The following is a 23,727-nucleotide window of genomic DNA, read 5'->3' on the forward strand; positions in this document are numbered from 1 at the left end:
GGTTCAGATGCATCTCAGCGTGCAGTGAGGACAGCCGTGGTTCAGATGCATCTCAGCATCCAGTGAAGACAGCCGTGGTTCAGATGCATCTCAGCATGCAGTGAAGACAGCTGTGGTTCAGATGCATCTCAGCATCCAGTGAGGACAGCCATGGTTCAGATGCATCTCAGCGTGCAGTGAGGACAGCCATGGTTCAGATGCATCTCAGCGTGCAGTGAGGACGGCCGTGGTTCAGATGGCATGTGTACAGCAGAAGTGCTTTGTGTAGATTCTTCATTTGACATGTAGATTGTTAAAAAGACATGTTTTAGTTTCATTTATGTTGCTGTGGCAGCATATCCTGGAAAAAAAGCCACTTAGAGAAGAAAGGGGTTTATTTTAGCTTACCGGTCCATGTTATAGTCTGCCAGTGGAGGAAACTCACAACAACCAGAGCTTTAAGCAACTAGTCATATCATATCCACAACCATGATCAAAGAGAAATGAATGCATGCATGCATTCTAATGCATAGCTAAGTGCTCAACTAGCTTTTCTGTACTTTTTCTACAGTTCAGAGCTCCAAACCAAGGAAGAGTGCACATACTTTCGAGCTGGGTCTTTCCACATCACTGAAGGCAGTTATTGACAATCCCCCCACACCTGCTCACAGGTCAATCCCTCATTGACACCCCCTTTCCATTGTGCCAATTTGACAATCAAAACTTAATCGTTACAACATGTACAATAAAATTTCATAAAAGCAATGCTTTTCTACTGCTTCATCAAGGACATCTTTAGCTAACTGCTTTTTTTGTTTAATAGTTTAATAGCATTGATTTAATTTAATAGAATGCCCAGGGTCAGTTGAATTGAAAATTCCATTGTTTTCATTCCTATTAGTGTTCTAGCAATTTATCCATTGTTGCTATGTACCATCAGTGTACATGCCAATAGTGAAAAAGGCAAACAGCTGAGCACTGTGATGAAGCTGATGTGATTTCCTGAGCCTGTGAGCAGCATCTGAGCCTCTGTGTATCCCAGGTTTCCCTTTGTAAGCTGTTTCTCTATGTGGGTACCTTCAAACAATAGGCTAAGGTGTGCTGTGAACGCTCTTGGTTGTGTTTTGCAGAAGAAACTGAGAATCTTTGGCTAATGTGGTAATACAATGGAGGCTAGCTAAGTTTAGACTTAGCATTTCTGGTGTTTTTGGAAACAGGGTCTTATTATGTAATGTCTTCTAAGTGCTGAGGTGACAGACATGCACTGCAATATCTGATTTACCAGAAAATTTTGCATGAGCTTTGTGCAAAATAGTCTCTGACATCAGATTGACAGTTTTGAATTGTCTGGGCTTTATGTGTTTCTTTAACGATATTTTTGTCTTTAAATTTTTTATTTCATTTGTGTGGGGAGGAACCATGCCAAAGTGCACATGTGGAGGCCAAAGGAAAATTTATTTTGTGGAGTTAGTTGTCAGCTTCCATCTTTATGAGAGTTTCAGGATCAAATTCAGGTTGTCAGGTTTGCATCAGTTAAGCAGTGAGTATCTTTATCTGCTGAGCAATCCCACTGGCCCTCAATGGTATTTTCTAGCCGGTTTCAATTTTTATACCAAATGTATAAATCTAATCATTCTTCTCGTTCTTTCTCACCCTTCCCTCTTTCTTTCTCCCTCCCCGCTCTCAGAATTAGAGGCAGCAGGAAGGATTTTTAAAAAAAAATAATTTCTCTTAAAGGAGAACTTTTATTTAATGCACTATCCTGATCCACCACAAACTAGGTTGAATATTAACTACAAAACAAAAAATGCATGCTTTTTACATTGGATGAATCCTTATGTAAGGTGCTATAGATTATTTGTTACATAATTGATAGGTTTGCTTAATTTTGAAGCTAAATGAGTCTGTATTTACTTTTAGAATATGCTTGAATTGCTGGAAGAAATGCCAAATGGAGTTCCACCTGAAAAAGTGAAAAGCTACATCTACCAACTAATTAAAGCTATTCACTGGTGCCACAAGAATGACATTGTCCATAGAGGTGAGTGTGGGACTCTTGACATGGAGACTACTAAACCAATTGGCTAGTTAAAGATGGACTGTTTTAAGACCATTTCTATTTTGAAAGTAAACATATGAGAAGCCCTTTGCTCTATACCCACCAAAGGGCAGCGTACAGGTTTATTTTGGATATTGTGGTGCTATCTCTATTTGTATAACCAAGTCTGCTGTGACTGTAGCGATACTAATGAGTTGGCAGATGCAAAATTCGAAGCTTTTTCTGGGTGGAATCAAAGAGGCAGATAGACAATTTCCATAGCCTTTGTGTCTTACAGGTAGACCAGGGCCTGTGAGCCAACTCAGATTATAAGTGGTCTTAAGTCACCGACCCGCCAGTACAGCTTTCTTTTCATTCCATCTTAGGCCAGGAATCTCTAGTATACATCTTTGCCTGCTGATTTCTGCTCCCTACTGGTGAAAAGTGCCCCTTGTCTATAGGTCTTGCATGGACCATGATTATACTTCTCTAAACTATATCACTTTTTCTTTAGCACGACAAAGTCAGTGGTTTCAGCAATAAGGGAAATTACTTGCTTCGTGTCATTTTGACTAATATTCGTTTTCTAATAATCTCACTTATACCGGAAAGCTTACAGCAATGGACATAGTTGGATCATAATAATGAAGCTAAAATGTTTATCAGAAAATGTTGGCATATCTACTTCTTTTCTTTGTATTATTGTTAATTATTATTATACTAAATTTATCTGTACAAATGGACAAGTGAAGGTGTAAGTCACTAACAATGCCACACCAGTTTGGAATTGTGATTAATAGGGTGATATTTATTTAAAGGGGAAAAAACTTACAGATCTCCGTCCCAGACAACAGCCCTCTGAGCAACCAGGAAGGGAGTCTAGTAGCCTGCGGAGCAGGAAGTGAAGAGAGAGAGGAGAGGGAAGTGGCCGCTTTTTTAAAGGGAGAGAAACCACGCCCCAATGGGCTGGTATCTCAGCGGTTATAGGCTGGACGAGCGGAAGGACCTCCCGCAACAAACAAGGATAATTACCTTTAAAGTAGTCTTACTTTTAAGAGTAGCTGAAGATTTCCAACTTCTACCATTTGACTCTCGTAGTAGTTACCCTATTATCAAGACTGTATACATCATGGATGTATAGGTCAACTGGCCATCTAATGGCTTAGGTAATGGTTGAAAACCAGCCTGTGATAACTTTAGGATATTAATGAGGAGCTGAGTTAAGTATATTTCCATTATAGGACTGTGATTTGATTAAGTGATAGGAAGTTTGACTCTGAGCCGGGGCTGTAAATGCTAGAGTGCTCCACTAGCCTTTGGTTCACTCTCCAGGATCGGAAACCACAATCCCATGACTAGGAACTCTTTCAATTCCACTCCCTCTATAATCACCTTATTTTCATCTCTTCCACGTAATATAGATGGTAACTCAGTTGTAGTTGGGCATGGTGGTATATACCTGTATTCTCAGCATTTGGGAGGATGGGGAATTCAATGCCATCTTTGACTACATAGGCGTTGGAGGCCAGTCTGAGATACATGAGATCCTATGTCAACAAATAGGATTGTATGGTGCCTCTCAGTGGAATAGTTCAACTTCATTTTCTGACATTTCTGCTCCTCAACTCTTATCACATCTTTATATGATCTATTGGGGAAAACATGGCAGTCTTGACTGTTAGTTGTGAACCACATGAAAAAACAAAATAGGTATGAGAATATAGGAATTATGCAGAGAACCTTTTTACAGTTTTCCTCGAATAAACATTATACTGTTTAACTATTGGTATATATGTTTTTTGAAAATATCATGGAGATATAAACATTTTAGCTTCAATCTCCAAAAATTTGTATTGTTAACATTTTATGAAGCAAAAGCAGTTCCTATAAGTATATTGGCCTAAGTTTAATCATTTAAAAAATCCTCACAGAATTCAGTAAAGTGTGTCCTCAACATGCTTTAGGCTCTGGGGTCAATCCTTAGCAGGGAAAGGGAGAGAGATAATTATGTTTTGAGTTTTTTTTTCAGGATCTCCTTAGCAATTGTGGTCTGCGTGTCTCTTAAAAAGAAATCAAGCCTTTTTGTAGCAGCATAAAATGTCTTTTCTCTTCTTCACGCTGCACAGTTTTCTCGTCAAATCCTACGTAGATGATTTTAAATAGACGCCATTGCAGTACTGTGTCAATCAGCAAAAATTAGACCGTCTTTATTTACTGTTTTTTTAATCTTGGTATTCTAGATATAAAGCCAGAAAATCTCTTAATCAGCCACAATGATGTCCTGAAACTATGTGACTTTGGTAAGTTAAAAAGAAATTGAGCCCCAATATTGAGAGGATTAATTTAATGTACTACATGGGTAGCGTTTGAAGGTATATTAAAAGTGATCTTATATTTTGATTTAAATTAGTAGAGGAACATTCGGTTGTGTCATATGCTGAGAGTTGATGGCTGGTGTAGCTTTGCTTTCTCTTTGTTGTGTGGTATATTATCTGCAATTTTAACAAATTATGCAGTTATGTGTTTAATGAGTGTTAATTTGGAACAAATACTTGCTTGTCGTGTAGGAGTAATGTACCAAATGACGCAGTATCAAATGATGCCAGAATTAGAGTTTTCTGTAACCATCAGTATAGATTCCTGGTTAGAGTAGAATAAAATATTTTTGCATATTGATAGAAATTGTCCTACATTTAGTCATAACCACTAGATGCATGCCCATATGTCTTCACACTTATATATGATTTACATACAGTGGTTGTACCGGTAAGGTCAAAGCCATTTTGAGAACACATCTGTTTGTTCCTGTTAAATGTTTAATGAATGAAATGGGTAACTGGTGTACAATATTCTTATTTTTCAAATATACAGAAAGACTTCTAAAAATTATACTCCTAGTAAAATCTGTGTTGTTTTTCATGTGGATAATTCTATTTTAAATGCTGTTGAACATTTTAAATAATATAGAAAACTTAATAGTGTTTAGGTCATGGCTTGATAAAAATATCAGAAAGGAGCATTTACAAAAAGCAGCAGACAATTCAAATTTTTGAGTTTTCTTTACTACTCAACAGTTGATTTAAATACTTAAATTAATTTGTTCTGAAATAAGATTTCATGTATCTCAGGCTGACCTCAAACTCACTTTATAGCTAGGGATAGCCCTAAGTGTCTGATCCATCTGCCTCCACCTCTTGAGTGTTGGAATTATAATCATGTGCCACCACACCAAGTTTATGCAACGTTAGAGGTGGAACCCAGGGGTTCCTGCATGCTAGGCAGAGACTACCAACTGAACGTACTCTAAGCCCAGGGTCACACGCACTGATTTTAATTCAAATGTTGCCATTTCAGCTTTTGAAATTTTTCTTTTACCTGATCTACATTGTTAAAAAAAAATGGCAACTCTTTAAAATATTATTGGGAGAGCCGGGCGGTGGTGGCGCACGCCTGTAATCCCAGCACTCAGGAGGCAGAGGCAGGCAGATCTCTGTGAGTTCAAGACCAGCCTGGTCTACAGAGCTAGTTCCAGGACAGGCTCCAAAGCCACAGGAAAAAAAAATATTATTGGGAGCTGGAGAGATGGCTCAATGATTAAGAGCGCTTATTGCTCTTGAAAAGGACCTGGGTTCAGTTCCCAGTACCCACAAAGTAGCTCAGAACTGCCTGTAACTCCAGTTCCAAGGGATCTGACTTCCCTCTTCTGGCCTCCACTGATTTCCAAGAATGTTGTCTCTGAGTTCCCATCTGTATTTATGATTACCTCCCAAGATGTCAACAGACTTATGTACTATGCCTACCCATGATTCTCCATTAAGGTTCAAAGTGACTGAAGATTTTTAAGCAGGCATAAATAGAAAAGAAATACCTGCGCTATGGTTAACAATAGGAAACGTGTACTATTTCTCTAGCATTGTTCTTTAAAGAGTGGTCAGGAAGTTCCTTCTGGCAGCACTCCGTGTAGCATCCTATGTCCTGTGGGTCCCATCAAGGACTTCCTAACTGTCTTCCCTAGCAGAGAAGCAACTCCTTTATCTGGCTTGAAGAACCCCATTCCGGATTGCACATAGTTATTCAGCCAATGCTTCAGTAGGAAGAATTGACTAGCTGAAGTTACAGGCTTTGTCTTTTGTTGCTGTTGTTTCATTTCTCTTTTTTTACTGTTTCACTTTAAGAAACACTAAGTTTTACCTCTCAAACTGACACAAACCTGAATTTTTACTCCAGTTTTAATGTTTTCCTAACCCTGGTGGTGAACCTCTCTTGCATTTGGTGGGTTAGATAGGTAGTTGATTTATCCTCCTGCTTCATTTTTTGGTCCTAAACCTTTGGAAGGAGTGGGGACAGAAACAATGCTAGTGCCTAGAAGGTAATTAAGATGCCCTCGCCGCTTCTACAGCATTAAGGGCGAAGGGTAATTTTCAGCCTACTCGTTTCTATCAGTGCCAACTGTTAATTGTTTACTTAATGGCTGGAGCCGCGAAGCAACAGTAAATACACAGTATTGTGTAGGTCTCACACAGCAGAATTAATGCTCATGTGACTTGGACTCCTGGCCCTAGTGAGCTCTCAATTTTAAATTGAAAATTTTAGGAGAGTCTATTTGGAAATCTGGCTCCACATTTTGACAAAAAAAAATAGATTGGGTGAATTTGAAAACACAGCTTTCTTTAGCATAGAAGAAAGACTGAGTCTGTAGCAAATTCGTCATGTGCTTTAACATAGGAACACTATTAACTATTTCAAATAAGGATGTTCTTAATAAAGTCTATTTAATGCTAGTCATTATACTCTCTTGGTTTTCCTTAAAAGTATTACTAGAGGTGAACGATTTTGTCAACAGGAAATTGCTATTCTTTCAGGTTTTGCTCGGAATCTCTCAGAGGGCAATAATGCGAATTACACCGAGTATGTGGCTACAAGGTGGTACCGGTCGCCAGAGCTATTACTCGGGTGAGTTATTTTTCTAATAGTGTGGCCTGTGCACACTTCTTGTTTCTTTGTCATTTGTATTGGGATCACTTATGGAAAATAAAAACTGGAGTTACTTAAATATATCAGTTGCATGTTCACTGCAGAAAAAGACCCCTAAGGACGCCATGCTGCTGAGAAACAAGCTGCATTGTTTTTATCTCAGTTCTGGGTTCCTGTGGCTTGAGTTCAGCCCAGTAGCCTCTCCAGGAGTCACTCCAATGGTACCTAGTTGACTAGCAGATGGACTGGGAACACGTTGATGTAGAGTCCTTTGACTTGTGTCTGATAGACCTTTTGACTCTCTCTCTCTCTCTCTCTCTCTCTCTCTCTCTCTCTCTCTCTCTCTCTCTCTTTCTCTCCTCTCTGAGACAAGGTTTCTCACTGGCCTGTACCTAGGCTGAGCAAGGTATCCCTCCATAGTGAATGGACTCCAAAAAGCCAGTTCATGCACTAGGGATAACCCCTGGCCCCACTGTCAGTGACCACACAGACTACCCAAGCCACACAACCATCACCCACATTCAGGGGGCCTAGTTGGGTTCTGTGCAGGTTACCCTGCTGCCAATCTGCTCCTCGTTTCTTTGAGACAGGATCTTTTGCTGAGCCTGGAGCTCATTCAGTTGGCTACCCTGGTTGGCCAGTGAGCCCCCAGGATCCTTTTGTCTCTGCTTCCCAGCGCTGGCATTACAAGTACCCACTGCCATACCCAGATGTTTCTGTGGGTACTAGAGATCAAAACTCATGTTCTCATGCTTATTAAGCAAGCACTTTACCCACTGAGCTATCTCCCCAGTTTCTTGGGCTAATTTTTGATCCTGGAGTTAAGATTGTTTTCCGTTGTATCCATCTGTGTTTCTCCTGGTATGTTTGTGCATCACTGGGCTTTATTATATTCCTTTGAGGAATTTGTGATTTGAATTTATAGGGCACTATTTGCTAAGGAAGAGTAGGAAGCAGATCATTCTTAGAACTGCAACCAAGAGCCCAAGTGTGGCAGAAGAAGTCTTTAAAATGGGACTTTTGTCTATAAACTAGACCCATGGAGTCTTGTGGGGATAGCTTTATTATGAATTTTTAGAGGACATTTTTTCTCTCGTGGCACCCATTGGGAAGCTGAGGTTATGTTCGTAGATGTTCATAGTTGCTAAAAGCAGATGCGCACAGCACAGCCAACTTAAGCACAGTGGAATCGATCGTGATGTTCTAGTTTAAGTACCATACTATTTGTGTAAAGATTTCATTGAAATCCGTCGGTATTTGGTTTTATATTGAGTCTACATGTTTATACATTCTGAGGACTTTGTCCTTGATATCCAAAATAGTTTCAGCTGCATAAAGTATTCAAATTAGATGATAGGATTAAAATAGCTTGTCATGAGTGTGAGATTTTTTTTCCATAGGTTTTTCAATCTAGTACCATATGACAGGTTTTCTTTATCTCAAATAGTAGTTTTAAAATCGGTATGCTTAATTGCCCAGAAAGCTACCAAAATTGTTTAAATGAGCTTTCCTCGTGGTTTTAGATTGGGGGGGACAAAATGAGATAAATGAAACACTGAGTTATTGTTGCAGTAACTTGTATTAACCTAAATGTATTCTGTATGCTAATAATGCTTTAGTTTAAATTTTATATTAGCATTATGGCATTCTAGAATTTCATTTGAGATTATTTTTCATATATTTTATTTTGGCTTTCCCTTTTTAAAGCTTGGATTCTTTATGTTTGAAACTGTGTATAAATTTTGTTTAAACTGTCGTAAATAATTTTATTTTAGATTTTAGGTACCAAGCTATAAGCTATATGGGGAGTCTTAAATTTTCATTTATGGCCTCCATTTGTAGCAAATTCTCTTTGTAAAGCTCTCTAGTGATTTAGGTCCTAAAAGAGAGCTACAAACCCTTAAGTCCATTAAAACATTATTTGCTAGAAGTAGTTATCAGAATGCCTCGTATAAAATAGTTATATCTAAATAACTCATCTTAGCTGTTAGAAATTATGATTCTAAGCAATCAGAAGCTTAGATTAAATAACATTCAGTATTTGTTTAAGGTACATAAGGCAATGGTACATTTTACCAGACTAAAGCTTAAAGTAGTAATTATTTGAAAATATATTTCTTGGGAATATTTCATTGCCTAAGTGAGGTGTTCTTATTCAATATGTACATTAGTTTATTAAAGCCATTCATGTTCAAGATATATCTAGATTTCAAATAAGTAAATCCTAACTCCATTGTTCTTAAACTGATTTCTTTTAGAGTGTGGGTTATCGACTTGTATTCTAAATTTTTATGTAGATGGCTCTAATTTCTTATTTCCAGTCTCACTTTTGCTAGTGGCCCTCTTAAATTCCTTAAGTACATGCATGTCTGAAATCATGAATTTGGTCTAAATTAAGTTGGGAATTATTAAACATTTTGTGTCTTCAGTTGTTAAGATTGTCTCTTCTTTTGCTTTTCAGAGCTCCCTATGGCAAGTCCGTAGACATGTGGTCAGTGGGCTGTATTCTTGGGGAGCTTAGTGATGGACAGCCCTTATTTCCTGGAGAAAGTGAAATTGACCAACTCTTTACTATTCAGAAGGTGCTAGGACCACTTCCATCTGAGCAGATGAAGCTCTTCTACAGTAATCCTCGTTTCCATGGGCTCCGGGTAAGAGGCTTTGCTAAAATCCGAAATGGAATCATTCTGCCAGTATTTAACGTGCTGTTCACTGCACAATAGAATGCTAAGCTTCCCATTGCACACTCTCCCTATCCCATCGCTGTGTTTTTAATTCTCACTGTGATATTTTATTTCTGAATCTTATATAGTATTTGTGAAATTAAAAATAGCCACAGTTGGAAAGCAAGAGCTGCTAATGTCTTTTTTCTAATCTATAAAGTTTGATTTTTCAGTATCTTTTTAGCATGTACGTTATTTTATTCCAAACCTTTATCTTACACTATCTCTTTATTCAGAATATTAAGCATCTCTGAAAGACAACCGTATGCTGCTGTTGACTTAGGTGAATATATTTGTGGTGTCTTGCAGATGGCCATGGGTGCTTGCGTTCTACAGATTTAGAGGTTCTGCTTCACAGATTTTTCTTGTACACTAACAGTGGAACATCAGATCCCTGTAGAAGTCAGAGCCTTGGGCATGTTTTCCTAGGCTTGATGCCTTTGTGTAAGACTTGTCTGCTGAGACTCTAATAAAAAATATTTTCAAAACCATGAACTTTGTCCAAATGAGGAACATGTAACTGCCAGCGGTACCTCATCAGAATGATAAGGGTTTTCTATACTACTCTTTATTTCCATCTACCCCCAATGCAGCTTTTTAAGTGTTTAAGCACTCCTTTAAGCCAATGTGCCAGTTTGTAGTCTTTGCAGAAACTACTAAACAATTTCATCATTCCTTGTTTTATTTTATTTTCCAGTGCAAATGTATAAATCTCAAACCATTCTATTATTTGTTTTAATATTTTTTTATTCTTTGAAAATGTTGTATAGTCACACAATGTATTTTAATCATGTCCCTCCAACTCACCCTAGGGTCTCCCTCTAAACTTCATGTCTTCCATGGTTTTTGTCCTTGTTGTTATTGATAACCCCGAGTCTACTTAGCGCTTCCCGTGTATGTATGAGTGACCTACTTGCATCTATGTCCCCAAAGGAAAATGACTTTTCTTCCCTCACAACCATCAGCTATCATGAAATGACAAATTCATGATGTCACTTGTCATTTGGTTTTTTTTTTCCTTTGACTTTCTGGACCTCGGTTAGTTTCTCCTGCTCACATATGAACACAACACAGTCCCAGCTCCTCCTGAGATCAGCACACATGGAAGAAATGAACAAAGTGAGCTGTATATACTTTTTCATTCCTCTCTCTGCTTTCTTTTTTCACTTCCTCCCCCAAAAGTGCCTGTTACTTTAGACTATTTTCTCCTTTTGTTTTTGCTTATATTAGCCAAATCGTGATCATTGATTAGTTTACAAAATAGTATGTAGTTCAAAATTAATTTAACAGTTATGGAACATTTCTCGTACTAGAGGCTGAAAATGTGGCAATAAATAAGACCTGTTCTTGGTCTAACAGAGAGGCAAATATTGTATTCACAAATACTGAATTTCTGTTCTCACTGAGGATCATTCCATGCTCTCTGCCATAGCCTGTGAGGTCTCGCATGATGGGGCCTTTGGTTCCCTGACCTTGTCGCATACGTGTCTCCATTTGCCTCCCTCCAAATTCTCGCCACACTTGCCTGTTCTTTTACCTCTATGGGCATTCTGAGGTTTTGGTACTTCATGACTACTTGGTACTTGAGACTAGTGGTTTCTTCTCCTGGGAACATTCTTACCTTGCATGTCTTCTTCTCATTTGTAATTTCAACCCAAAGAGTCTCTCCTCTTTCTGACGATCCTGCATACAGTCCCCTCTTTTCTGTATGGTACCTTTCTTTTCCCCCATCATACCACTGAACATGGCATGGGATTATTTCACCTGGTTGTTTAATTGTTCTTTATCAATGCCAGAGTTGCCTGTAGCATTTGGTGTTCTGTTAGATGCTAAACATAGAACCTAGTACACATTGCCTTGGGTTCTTTTCCTGTGGCAGTGATAAAATCTCCTGGCAGAAGCAACTTAAGGGAGAAAGGGTTCATTTTGGCTCACAGTTTGATTACAGTCCATATGGTAGGGAAGTCACAACTGGAGGAGCTTGAGGGAGCTGGTCACATTGCATCTTCAGTCAAGAAGCAGAGAGTGGCCAACTATGACTCAGTTCCTTTCCTCCACCTTTTATAGTCCAGGAATGGTCCTGCCCACAATTAAAATGGGCCTTTCTGCATCAATTAAGGTAATCAAGATAACCCACACAGGCATGCCCTCAGGCCCCTCTTCCAGGAAATTCTAGATTTCTGTCAGGTTGACAACACTAAACCATCCTGTCTGTGGTAGACACTCACTGAATGACTGAATGAGTCTATGCCATCAGCAATCAAATTCAGTTGCATTTCCTTTCTCTCTGCCTCTAATGCTGCCTTCCCCCATCGACCTTATGTGAACTTTAAGTTATTTTCAAACTGTTCTCTTTTTTTTATTAAAAATTTCTGCCTCCTGGTGGCCTCCCATTTTCCTTCCCCTCCCCCCATCTCCCTTCCCCTCCCTTTCCAGTCCAAAGAGCAGTCAGGGTTCCCTGCCCTGTGGGAAGTCCAAGGTCCTCCCCCCTCCATCCAGGTCTAGGAAAGTGAGCATCCAAATAAACCAGGCTCCCACAAAGCCAGTACATGCAGTAGGGTCAAAACCCAGTGCCATTATCCTTGGCTTCTCAGTCAGCCCTCATTGTCCACCATATTCAGAGATTCCGGTTTTATCCCATGCTTTTTCAGTCACGGTCCAGCTGGCCTTGGTGAGCTCCCAATAGATCAGTCCCACTGTCTCAGTGGGTGGGTGCACCCCTCTCGGTCCTAACTTCCTTGCTCATGTTCTCCCTCCTTCTGCTCCTCATTTGGACCTTGGGAGCTCAGTCCAGTGCTCCAATGTGGGTCTCTGTCTCTATCTCCATCCATCGCCAGATGAAGGTTCTATGGTGATATGCAAGATATTCATCAGTATGGCTATAGGATCAAACTGATCTCTTAAACTTTCTCTCAAACTACGCTTTTAAGTCTGTCTCCGTTTTGCTTACCACTTTCTATGATTTCTGTTAAAGTTTAAACTCCTTAGGGTAGCATTCAGGATTCTCTGGCCTCATCATCCCCTGTCCTGATCTCTTTCCTATATTCTCAGGCCACCAGGAACCTCCTGCCATGTGTTTGGCAGGGCCCGAGTCTTCCAGAGTGCTGCATGTTATCTCTAGTGCTCTGAGCACAGCCTAGAGCTGGTGAAGCCCTTCTAGAGTGTGCATCTAGGCTGTTTTACATTCCTGTAGCACTTTGATCACATTTTTCTTTGCTGTTATACCCGTTAATGCTCAATTAAATAGCTGTTCGCAAATATGCCTCCTCACCAGGCATGTGACTTTGTCGAGGAAAGAAACTGCTCCATTCATATCACACACCTAAGGTGGTATCTCTTAGATTGCATAGTGTTGATTTATTACAGGTCTGGTTAGAAGGCCTGTGCCACAGAATCTGAATGGTGAGCAGATTTTGACATTTCTAGGCCTACTCAATAACTTAGAAACTAAGGAATTAAGATGTTTTCTGTATTCCTCAACTTTATTTTTTTCTATTCTTTTAGTTAGCATGCAGAATAATTTTTTTGTATTCATGTATGTATATCTTTGTGTCTTGCTCTTATTCACCACCCTCCCCCATCCTGCCTCTTCTCTCTAGCTGGTCCCTTTGGCCTACCCTGCAAATAATCTTCTTCTTTCTTTCTGTGTGTGTGCACACACACACACACCTAGATTCTGCATATGAGAGAAAACATGTGATATATTCTTTCTTTCTCCACTATCCTGGCTTTCTCACCTTCAGCTCTGTCCAAGACCTCTTCCTTCTTCTGCCTCATAGTGAAATCCATATTCCACATGTGAAAGGAAAGTTCAATTTGCTTTCTTGAATGTGGCTTCTTTTGCTCCAATGGTTATCTCCCAGTCATCCATTTCTCTACAGCTGACATGGTTTCAGTGTGTTGAGTGACTGAATAGGATTCCATTGTTCATGTATGTCATCTGTTCATCTTTGGTAAGCATCTAGACTGGATCTGTGGTTTAGCTCTTGTGAGTAGTGCTGCATTAGGTACGGACATTCTGGTACCTCTGTGGTATGCCATTGTCAGTTCCTTTTGGGCAACACCCAAGAGTGGTATAGCTCAGAGACCAGATGGTAGTTTTCAGCTTTTTTGAGGGCCCTCCACCCTAAGTTCTATAGGAGCTGCACAAGTTTGCATTCCTAATAGCAGTGAATATGGATTCCTTTTTCCCGCATCCTCACCAGCGTTTGCTGGTTTCTCAGTTTTGACTAGAGTAAGAGAATCAAAGGCAGGTTTAATTGGCATTTCCCTCATGCTAAGGTTGAAGATTTTTTTCAACTATTTATTGGCTTTCCGTGTATCTTCTTTAGAGGAATGTGTTCAGTTCATTTACCCATTTGTCGATTGAATGTTCTGGGTTTGGGTGTCTAGTGCCTTTTGTCGGAGTTGTTTTGTTTTCTTAGTTCTTCATAGATGCTATATTTTTGGAGACAGGGTCTTACTAAATTGCCAAGGCTGGTCTGAAACTCCACGTAGCTGAGACTGCCTTGCCCGAATGATTTCAACATCATGCAGGTATTATAGCCTATGCTTATGTCATACAGATATGAGAATTTCATAGAGGAAAACCAAACAAAAACAAAAATACTAGTATAAAGCACAAAAATAATTTTATACTGAATTAATTGGTAAACTATAAATTTATACGCAAGCATAATGCACTGCATTCCATCTCATTGTTCTGCTTCTATCATATTTCATTGTGATTTGGACCAGGAGCATGTCACACTTTCTGGCAAGTTGGAAATCATATCTGGTATTTTATTAGAATAGCTTTTATGGGCAGATTTGAAATTTAAGGTGCATCTTTGAAGAATAAATCACATTTGAATTAGAGGCCACATTCAAATTTATAGGACCCACAAAAATCACCGTTTTCTCTTTTGTCTGTGGTCCTGTCTGTTCCCAGACCTCCTCTCTAAACAACAGCATCTATGGCATGCTCGCTAGCATGTGAGAGCTCTGTAAATATCCTTCAGGGAGATTGCTGCTTCTGGGACAGTTAGGTTTTTATAGACGTTACTGTATTTGCATTTTAGTCTGAAGTGTTCATGGTGGCTTAACAAAATTAGTGCCGTCTTTCTTTAGAGGCTTAACAATGACTTTTAAGCGAAAAGTTTTTCTTTATGATAGACTCTGAAACTGTCTGTGACAGCTAGCTGAGCACACAGGGCCCATGAACTGCATTTGCTGCAAACCATGCACAAACCAGCATGGTGTATATTCGCATCCACTGGTGTAGAGAACTGGAAAATCCACAGCATGCCATTCTACTTCTAGTCATTATTTGGAAAAAATAATCATTAGTGTACTACAGTGGGATTAGATTATTGGAGTCCCCATATTTACGACCTTCCAGAAGCTATGTCATTCTCTTGTGTCTTTGTTTTCTTCACATGTGAAATAGTGACGGGTTGTGATGAAGGAGAATGATCTATGAGAATCACTCTGTAGGGCCAGGGTGTACCTACATAGTAGAGTGCTCGCCTAACATGCCCACAGACCTGAGTTCCATACCTAGCACTGGAAATGAACAAAATGCCAAGGCCACGTCATAGTGTATAGCTTGTGCTCAGTAAAGAGAAACTCAAATGATTAAGAAAGTAAAAACCCTAGCATTAGTTTTAAATAGTATGTTCCAGCTTTGGCTCTTTGTCGAATTATCTCATATTAGAATAGCATATTTCATTTAATAGCATACACATTATATTTTTAAATTGGGATTTTGCCTGATCATTCTTAAATGTTTTATATATTTTAAGATTATAATGCAATGGCATCTTTTCTCCCTTCCCTTTCCTCCCTCCAAACCATCCTGTGTGCCAGTCTGTGCTCTCTTTCCAATCAATGGCCTCTTTTCCCATTAATTGTTGGTACATGTGTGTTTGTATATAATTGTGTGTGTATTCTTATTTATAACCTGCTCAATCTCTCTATTGTTACTTGTATGTATGTTTTCAGGACTGATCAAAGTTTGGTATGGTACAACTAATTTTTGTGCTCTCTGCTGGGAAAAACTATTTTTCCTTCTCGCAACATACCTTAGTTGCCTCTAGTTCCTTGTACAGGGTTGAAGCCGTGTGAGCTTTCCTTGTCCACATTAGCATGTCTATCAATGTCCTCCTTGTTCAACTCATGTTTAATCAGCCACGTTGGTGAGACTTTATGCATGTAGCTTTTGACATTTCTAGGAGACATGATCTCACAGAAAACTCCCTGTCCTGGTCACTTTTCTTTGTTATGATCCTTCTAAGACCTTTTAGCTTTCAGAATTAATTTTCTTATCAATGAAATGTCATTCCCAAGGAGAGAAAAGAAGGGTATGTGATCTAATAATATAGACCTTAGAAGAAAAGTCTTGATTAAATTTTACTAGTGGAGAGTCTTCTATCGTGGTATGACAGGTGCCCCTCCCTTTAGTCTGATAGTTAATGCTGCGGTAGCACCAAAAGGAACTTGGGAGAGGTACTTTGTGTTAGGAGGGGGGCGTGGATCACAGGCTTCAATGCAGATAGTACTTCTGTTCATTAATTATGTAGCTTTCCTCAAGCCAGTTATTTGAACTTTCTGACCATCATTTTCCTCTTCTCTAAAATATAAGTTTAAATAATACTTAAAATGCTTTGCACAGCATTACTTCCCTGTCTTTCTTTCAAAGTTGAGTTCAACATGTCCACGGGTTCTTCTACAGCCGCAGGTTCTCACTATGTATCCCAGGCTGGCCTCAAGCCCAAGCTCTTCCTGCCACAACCACTCTCTTGAGTGCTGAGACTACAGGTGTATGCCCCCATGACGCCTTTAGCTTCTCATTTACAGATGCACAGTTAATTCCTTTCCAACCAGACAACAAATTTCTCAAGTGTATCTCTTACCCTACAGAATGTAGTGTTGAGATGGTAGCATAAATATTTCTTAATATTTTGTTTGATGTTACCTTTCACTCAGCTTGCTTAAGGATTTCTGCACCTTGAAATGTTCCTATGTTGGTATCAAGGAATTATGTATTACAAGCGAACTATTTCTCAACATTTGGAAGCTTGGGTTCTGCCGGTGTCTTACTCAATGCTTCAATACCACTCAAGATATTGCCGAGTGTAAATTGGTAGAAGAAAGGGTACAACATCAAAATAAGTTTCAACATCTCTTACTTTATTTAGAAATTAATTCGTTGATCTAGGTGTCTATGTTTACCCCTTTAGAACGTTAAAGTAAGATTTTTAAAATAGATCATTAGAAGAGTATATTAAAAACAATAATAGGACATGTGCCTAAATTTACAATTTCAAAATGAGCTTTTCAGGTTCTGGCCTCTTGCTGCCTTTTTTTCCTTTCTTATGTCTCCATTTTCAGGAGTAAATTACATATTCTTGTGGAAAAACCAAGACATCTTTATATGATATCATATCGCGACCCTTCTGTTAGTTCTCCAGTCTGTCAGTATTAAGAACTGTCTGTTTCAACAGACAGTTTGTCTATAAATTGTTTTAGAAGCAAGCTGTATAAGCAGACAGAATTCTATTAAATATACAGCCAAGACTTTTATTCTCTTTGCAAGCTTCAATATTATCTATCTAGCTTTAGATATCACCTGTAAGTTTTCCCAATATTTAATATTTGGCCCTATTAATGCATATCTAAAATATATAGACACGAAAAATAATATAACAAATAGTAATTTGACTTGGATTGACACTAGGGTAATGATTTCCATCCAACTGCTGCCTTGTGTAACCCCCAAAAATGTCTGTACACATACCCTTCCCCAAATGCTAACATCCATGCTGTGTTGTCCTTACAGTTTCCGGCTGTTAACCATCCTCAGTCATTAGAGAGAAGGTACCTTGGAATCTTAAATAGTGTTTTACTTGACCTCATGAAGGTAAGAAAAGTCAATTTTTCTATAAAAAGAAGTCCTTTGGTCCTGTGCCTACTTGGGACCATAGCCTGCTTTTATGAATTAAATGTTTTGTTAGTAGATGATTAATGGGGAGTATGTCATGTTAAAAGGCATGTAATTTGTTTATAATTGCAACAGGAATCTGGTGTTGTCTCAGTCCATCCAGAGAGGAGCATGTAATCCCTAAATTACTTTCCTAAAATGGGCAGAATAATGAAAATCTGTTGGCACTCAAGAGCTACTCACGCTTACATTTGAAACAACTCTTAAAGTGAATTTTGTAAGACAAAAGATTTACAATTATTTGTACAGAACATTGAAGGCTACTCATGCTTTATGCAGATTTAATCAGTGATTCTAATTCTGGTTATTGGTTTTTTTTCCCCTCTGACTGGGCCTCTTCTCACCTAGGTAGATTGCTCTTCCTGGTTTTCTTTAGATATATCAGGATCACTACTACCATCATGACCTGAACGTTCCTCCTGTCAAAAGACATCCTACTCCAGACTACTAAAAGCATCCTCAAATTTTTAAGATTTATTTTATTTTATTTTATTATGTGTGCATGTGTTTTGTCTGCATGTCATGCAGTGTCTGCAGAGGTCCAAAGGAGGCAGCAGCTCTCCTGGGCCTGGAGTTACAGGCTGTTGGGAGTTGCCCTGTGGGTGCTGGGAATCAAACCTCTGGAAGAGGAGCCAGTGCTCTTAACCACTGAGCCACCTCTCCAGCCCCAAAGTTATTTATTAAAGATTTTCTTACTGGGCATAGTAGCACATGCTTGTAGTCTCAGAATTTGGGAGGCTGAGACAGGAAGACCTCTCTCTAAGTTTGAGGCTAGCTTGAGTTACAAAGACTCTGTCCCAAAAAATGAGCAAGCAAAGATTTTTCCACCTCGGCCAACAGTGGTCTCTTAAGTGAAAGCTATTTTTCAAGTTTTAGTTTCAGGCAGTAAATGTACAGGCAAACATTGATTGTTTCAGAATAGAGCGTCACTGCTTGATTAGGAGTCCGTTTTGTTTTATGCCCGTCTGTTCAGCTGTCAAAATGTGGAGGCTCCACTGTGTGTAGGAACTTGAAGCTCAGCAAGTCACTGAGCTGTGTTCTTAGAACTTGGCTGTGTTTTAGGGTATGTTCACCTCTGTCCCAAGGAACAGTGTGAATAGGCGTCGGGGCCGATGTGGAGAAGGGGCTCTCTGGCGTTGGGGAGAGGCCGTATACCACATAATGTTTCTAGAGAGACATAGTGTTCCTTAACCCATGGAGGAGTCAGAAATCTCACAGTAAAGCATTTCTGTCTGAACATTTTCCAAATTTAATTAAATACCAAGAACCGTGTTCTATGAAACTCTAATAAAACACTGATGTTATTAACACAGATTGAGAACTGCTATATTTTTCTAGTGAACCCTCAACACTCGTTCAATTTAATTAGACAAATTATTAGGTAAATCAGTTGGATTTTGCCAATACTTTCTTTCATGTAGCCAATACTTGTTAATTTGGGCCTTACTTAGTAACTTTTAAAATATAAATAGAACAGAATAGAAAAAGATTGAATTAAATACAATCTTTTGTCTCTTTTTTTCTTTAGTTAAAACTGTAATGGTGATTAGTGAGAAAAAGAGGCCATGAATTTGAAGGAGGGTGGAGAAGGAAAAGGGTTTAGAGGGACGAAAGGGCTTGGAAAGCAAACATTCTAATTCCTATCATTTAATATGTTTTTGTTACTGCTTTCTAAAAGTAAACAAGTACTTTTATTGAAATACAAATTCAGGGGCCTGAAGAGATGGCTCAGTTCACTGACTGCTCTTCCTGAGGACCCAGGTTCAGTTTTCAGCATTCACATGGTAGCTCACAACCACTTTTAACTGCAGTTCTGGGGGATCAGAGGCCCCCTTCTGACCAGGGTAAGCACTGTATGAATAAGTGTGCAGACATATATTCATGCAAAACACAGGCGCATACACATGTACAGACACATGAACTGCACATTTGAATGTATTCAAATTATGTCTACATCTCTGAGATTTTATAAATATAAGCATATTTTTGTTACCTTACCTGTATTAAGACACTCAAAACTTAGTCAATATCCAAGAAACCTCCTTTGGATCTTTCCTAGGTCTTAGCCCATTCTGCCTCCTTCAGAAGCCATCATTTTGATTTCTGTCACTGATTAATATTGCCTAATTATTATTAAATTATATATATACACACACATATCACCATTGCTTTTACCTATTTTTGAAGATTTTAAAAGTGAAAAGCCTCCATTGTCCTTTCAGTCAGTCTCTTTGCTGCTCCCTAAATGTATGCTAATTGTGTCCACATCTAATAATTAAAATGTTTATCTCATATTGTACCTCTTTAGAGCTGCTATTTTAGTAAAGATACAATCACTAGAATTAATGCACACCCATACCCTTAATAGTTTTAAAAATAACTACAATAATTATATTTGCTTTAGTTTTAAAAAATGATGATGCCTCCCCCAATACATGCTCAATTTTTTAAACTGTTAGCTAAGTAAATTTCATACTATGCTTATAAGGTCTTCATGCTTTAAAGTAATTGTATTCGTAGCATATGAAAATAGTTTTGTCTGTACAGTAACTTCTACAGGATATCAAATAAGTTAAAATAGCGCCAACTCTTCTGAAAGGTCATAGGTGTTTTTAACTTAGAAAGACTTCTTGGGGGCTGATTTTTCTTTTTAATGAGATCTTATATTTGAAACCATTTTAATGGTAGCTGTTAGAAATACGAGTTTAAACTATCATAGTTTGTGTTCTATAATAAGGGAGAAAAACAGAAATGAGACAAGTTTGCCACTTGCATGTAATTAGTGGTTGAGTTTCAATAATTAGAATCTTTGTATCAAAATGAATATGTCAGTATCTGGTAGGACCAGAATTGAAATGTATGTGGTGCAATGTTAAAACTGAAGTCTGGCTTATTGGGAGCAAATTTGCTCTCACTAGTTAAATATATATATTAATTATGGATCAGACCAAACTGAGCTAGAAGTACATTTGTGAATGTTGGAGTTTTACCCATCTTCCTTTTCCTGAGATAACAAATACCTAGCAGAATGAATGCCGGCACTTTATTACCCTGTGTTAGGGTATGTTGGTTATTTTTTATGATAATTTGATCATTTTATCAATCAACTAAAAAATTCTGTCCAGCTAAAATGAGCAATTTTGGTGAAAACACTTCAGTTAGTGCATTCCACATAATACAGAGGGCTAGTACCTTAATGAACAAAGAACACTTAAAACTAAGTAGGGATGCCTGCAGAAACAGGAAAATATGTGAGGAGACCGTGTCAGTGACTGGTCAGCAGCCTTGCTAACAGCAAAGATACGCGGTAAAACATCTGTAAGAGGGACTGGAGCCATGGCTCAGTGGTTAAAGCCACTTGCTGCTCCTGCAGTGTACCCATGTTTGGTTCCTAGCACCTATTTGGATGACTCATAGCCACATGTAACTCCAGTTGCAGGGGATTCATGTCCTTTTCCAGCCTCTGAGGGCAACTGCACACACGTGGTGCATGCATGTGCGTGTGTGCACGCACACACACATCCACAGCAATAATAACTTTAAACAAACAGCTGTGATACAGAAGCTTTTATAATATCTGATTTGCAACCCCTAAGAAGAGTGGTAATGCCTATTGTTGGTGAGGGTCCCCAGAAAGCGGTAGACGCCAACACATCCTGAGAGGATTATAATTTAAAACAACCTTCCTAATTGGTAATTTGACAGCATGAAGAAACAATACCTACCAGTGCCACCTTTAAGAAAGAATCCATTCGATTTCAAGTGTTATGTCATAGCACTAATCATGATAGTGAAAGGTGGCTATCATTCAAGTATCTAGGAGTAGGATGCTTGTTGAGTAAATCACGATAGACTCATACCACAAGCTTCTGCACAATCATTTAAAGCCTTATTAAGATGGGAGGAGACAGAGGCTTGGGGCTCAGCCTGCAGTTGCCCAGATACACCTCGTTGTAAGGTTGAGGATGTAGCTTGATTCTTATGCACTTGCTCAGTATGCACAAAGCCTTCGCTTCATTCCCCACCCTTCCCAAAAAGCATATTGTGAGATGGTGTGTTGCCACGTGCTTCAGAAAAAGGAAACTGTTAGAAACAATGTGACCTATTAGTCATCTGGGAATTCTAAAACCAAAGTATGAAGTATACACAGAGAGTTAAAGCTCTGTACTTTATGGAATGATCTCAGCATTGCATGCTAAGTGGAAGGGAAACTAAATACATACAGTTGTGTGCTTACAACTATAGGGGTAAAATGAAAAGAGTCAGAGGAAAGTATGTGCAGATTATACCTTATGTATAATGCACGGGGAACAACTAGTGCTCTGTCTCCAGACAGAATAACTGGGTATCTTAAAGACAGTAGAAAGATGAAGAATGCAAATATAGGCTTATTATAAAGGTTTTTAAATGTTTAAGTTATACTGCAAAAAAATATGTTTTTTATAAGTAAGTGAAAAGAATGGGATATAAAAACAAGTGCATATCACGAGCCAGGTATTATAGCAGAAAGATTATATGTGGTACACATAAACACGGCTAGGAATATTTCTACCAAGAGGACTATAATTGTGAGGTTGTGGGCGATTTTTTTTTCATTCCTTGAGCTATTGTTGCTAGGTATTTTGCAGTGACCACATATTTCTTTTCTAGGAAGAAAGGATAAGGTAATTAATTGGTAGAGTTTAAATTCAACTTTGTTCTTTCTATTCCTCAACTTTTATTTCCCAAGAATTTACTGAAGTTGGACCCAGCTGACAGATATTTGACAGAGCAGTGTTTGAATCACCCTACATTTCAAACCCAGAGACTTTTGGATCGGTCTCCTTCAAGGTCAACGAAAAGGAAACCTTACCATGTGGAAAGCAGCACACTGTCTAATAGGTAAATATTCCCTTCTAAGGAAATACAAATGCAGTCGTGGTCTTAGAAGTAGGTGGAAGAGGTGGCTGCTAAAATTATGCAATTAGAGAAAAGAAGGAAAGCCCCCTTTATTCAAAAATATCTTCTGCATGCTTATTACATGATTCAGAACTATAATTAAAGAGTTGTGTGGGACTCTTAAAAGACTTTCTTGTATTTAACAAGTGTATGATGAAAACCTATGTGATCCCTTGGAAAGGTAGCATTGAATTAGAAACTCAGGAGGTTTCCAGCATCTCTGACAGCATTAAGACCTAGCTGATGTTGTGTAAATGACAGGGGAAGGGGGTTCCTGAAAGGTAAAGAAGACACCGAACATGTGTAGGTCACTGAAACTGAACTAAAATAAGAAGCCACTTTAAGAAGGGTTTTGTGAGTTTATTGTTCTTGCCTTTCAGTCATTGAGAAATGAGGGGTGTTTTTGTAATAAAAATAAGCATATGAAAAGAGTGAAGCCAATAATTAAAAGTAGTACATTTTAAAAACACTTTTCAAGCATTAAAATATTTGTTTCTTGCCTAGGCATTCCTGTAATCCTAGCTCTGAGAAACCATTAGGGAGTCAAACAGGCTTCAGGCTTCCTGAGTTCTCCTGCCCCTCCCTCCGGAGTGCCAGGATTGCAGGCTTGTAGCCATATCTGTCTGAAAACTTGTTTCTTCACCCTCCCTCCCTCTTTCTCTCCCTCCCTCCCTCCCCTCTATTGCATCAGTCAGATCACCTGTCCTGTCCTGACACTCTCCAATACTGTAGCAGCATTTCTAGGAAAATGGTGTTCTGCGCAGCCTCCCCTGACTTCCTTCGTTCTCTAGAACCCAATTTTGGCATCTGAGAATTTTTATGTATGGGATGTAGAACATCTGAGAATTTTTATGTATGGGATATAGAAGTAATTTATTTCTCTTTTTTTTCCATTGATTTTTATTGAGCTCTACATTTTTTCTGCTCCCCTCCCTGCCTCTCCCCTCCCCTTCAACCCTCTCCCAAAGTCCCCATGCTCCTAATTTACTCAGGAGATCTTGTCTTTTTCTACTTCCCATGTAGATTAGATCCATGTATGTCTCTCTTAGGGTCCTCATTGTTGTCTAGGTTCTCTGGGATTGTGATTTGTAGGC

General features: G+C 38.8%; 1 protein-coding gene across 2 annotated transcripts in view; it reads left to right on the forward strand.

The window, feature by feature from the left end:
• The window catches only part of Cdkl5 (cyclin dependent kinase like 5), a 195,819-nt gene that overhangs the window by 133,516 nt on the left and 38,576 nt on the right, over positions 1-23,727 (forward strand). For both annotated transcript variants that reach the window (XM_026784762.1, XM_013350568.2), the window contains exons 6-11: positions 1,900-2,020; positions 4,258-4,317; positions 6,880-6,970; positions 9,453-9,642; positions 17,534-17,614; positions 22,425-22,576. In XM_026784762.1, coding sequence (XP_026640563.1) covers positions 1,900-2,020; positions 4,258-4,317; positions 6,880-6,970; positions 9,453-9,642; positions 17,534-17,614; positions 22,425-22,576 — 695 coding nt within the window. The remainder of the gene's footprint in view (positions 1-1,899; positions 2,021-4,257; positions 4,318-6,879; positions 6,971-9,452; positions 9,643-17,533; positions 17,615-22,424; positions 22,577-23,727) is intronic.

Source organism: Microtus ochrogaster, chromosome X (assembly GCF_000317375.1).
Source record: "Microtus ochrogaster isolate Prairie Vole_2 chromosome X, MicOch1.0, whole genome shotgun sequence".
NCBI classification, from domain to species: domain Eukaryota; kingdom Metazoa; phylum Chordata; class Mammalia; order Rodentia; family Cricetidae; genus Microtus; species Microtus ochrogaster.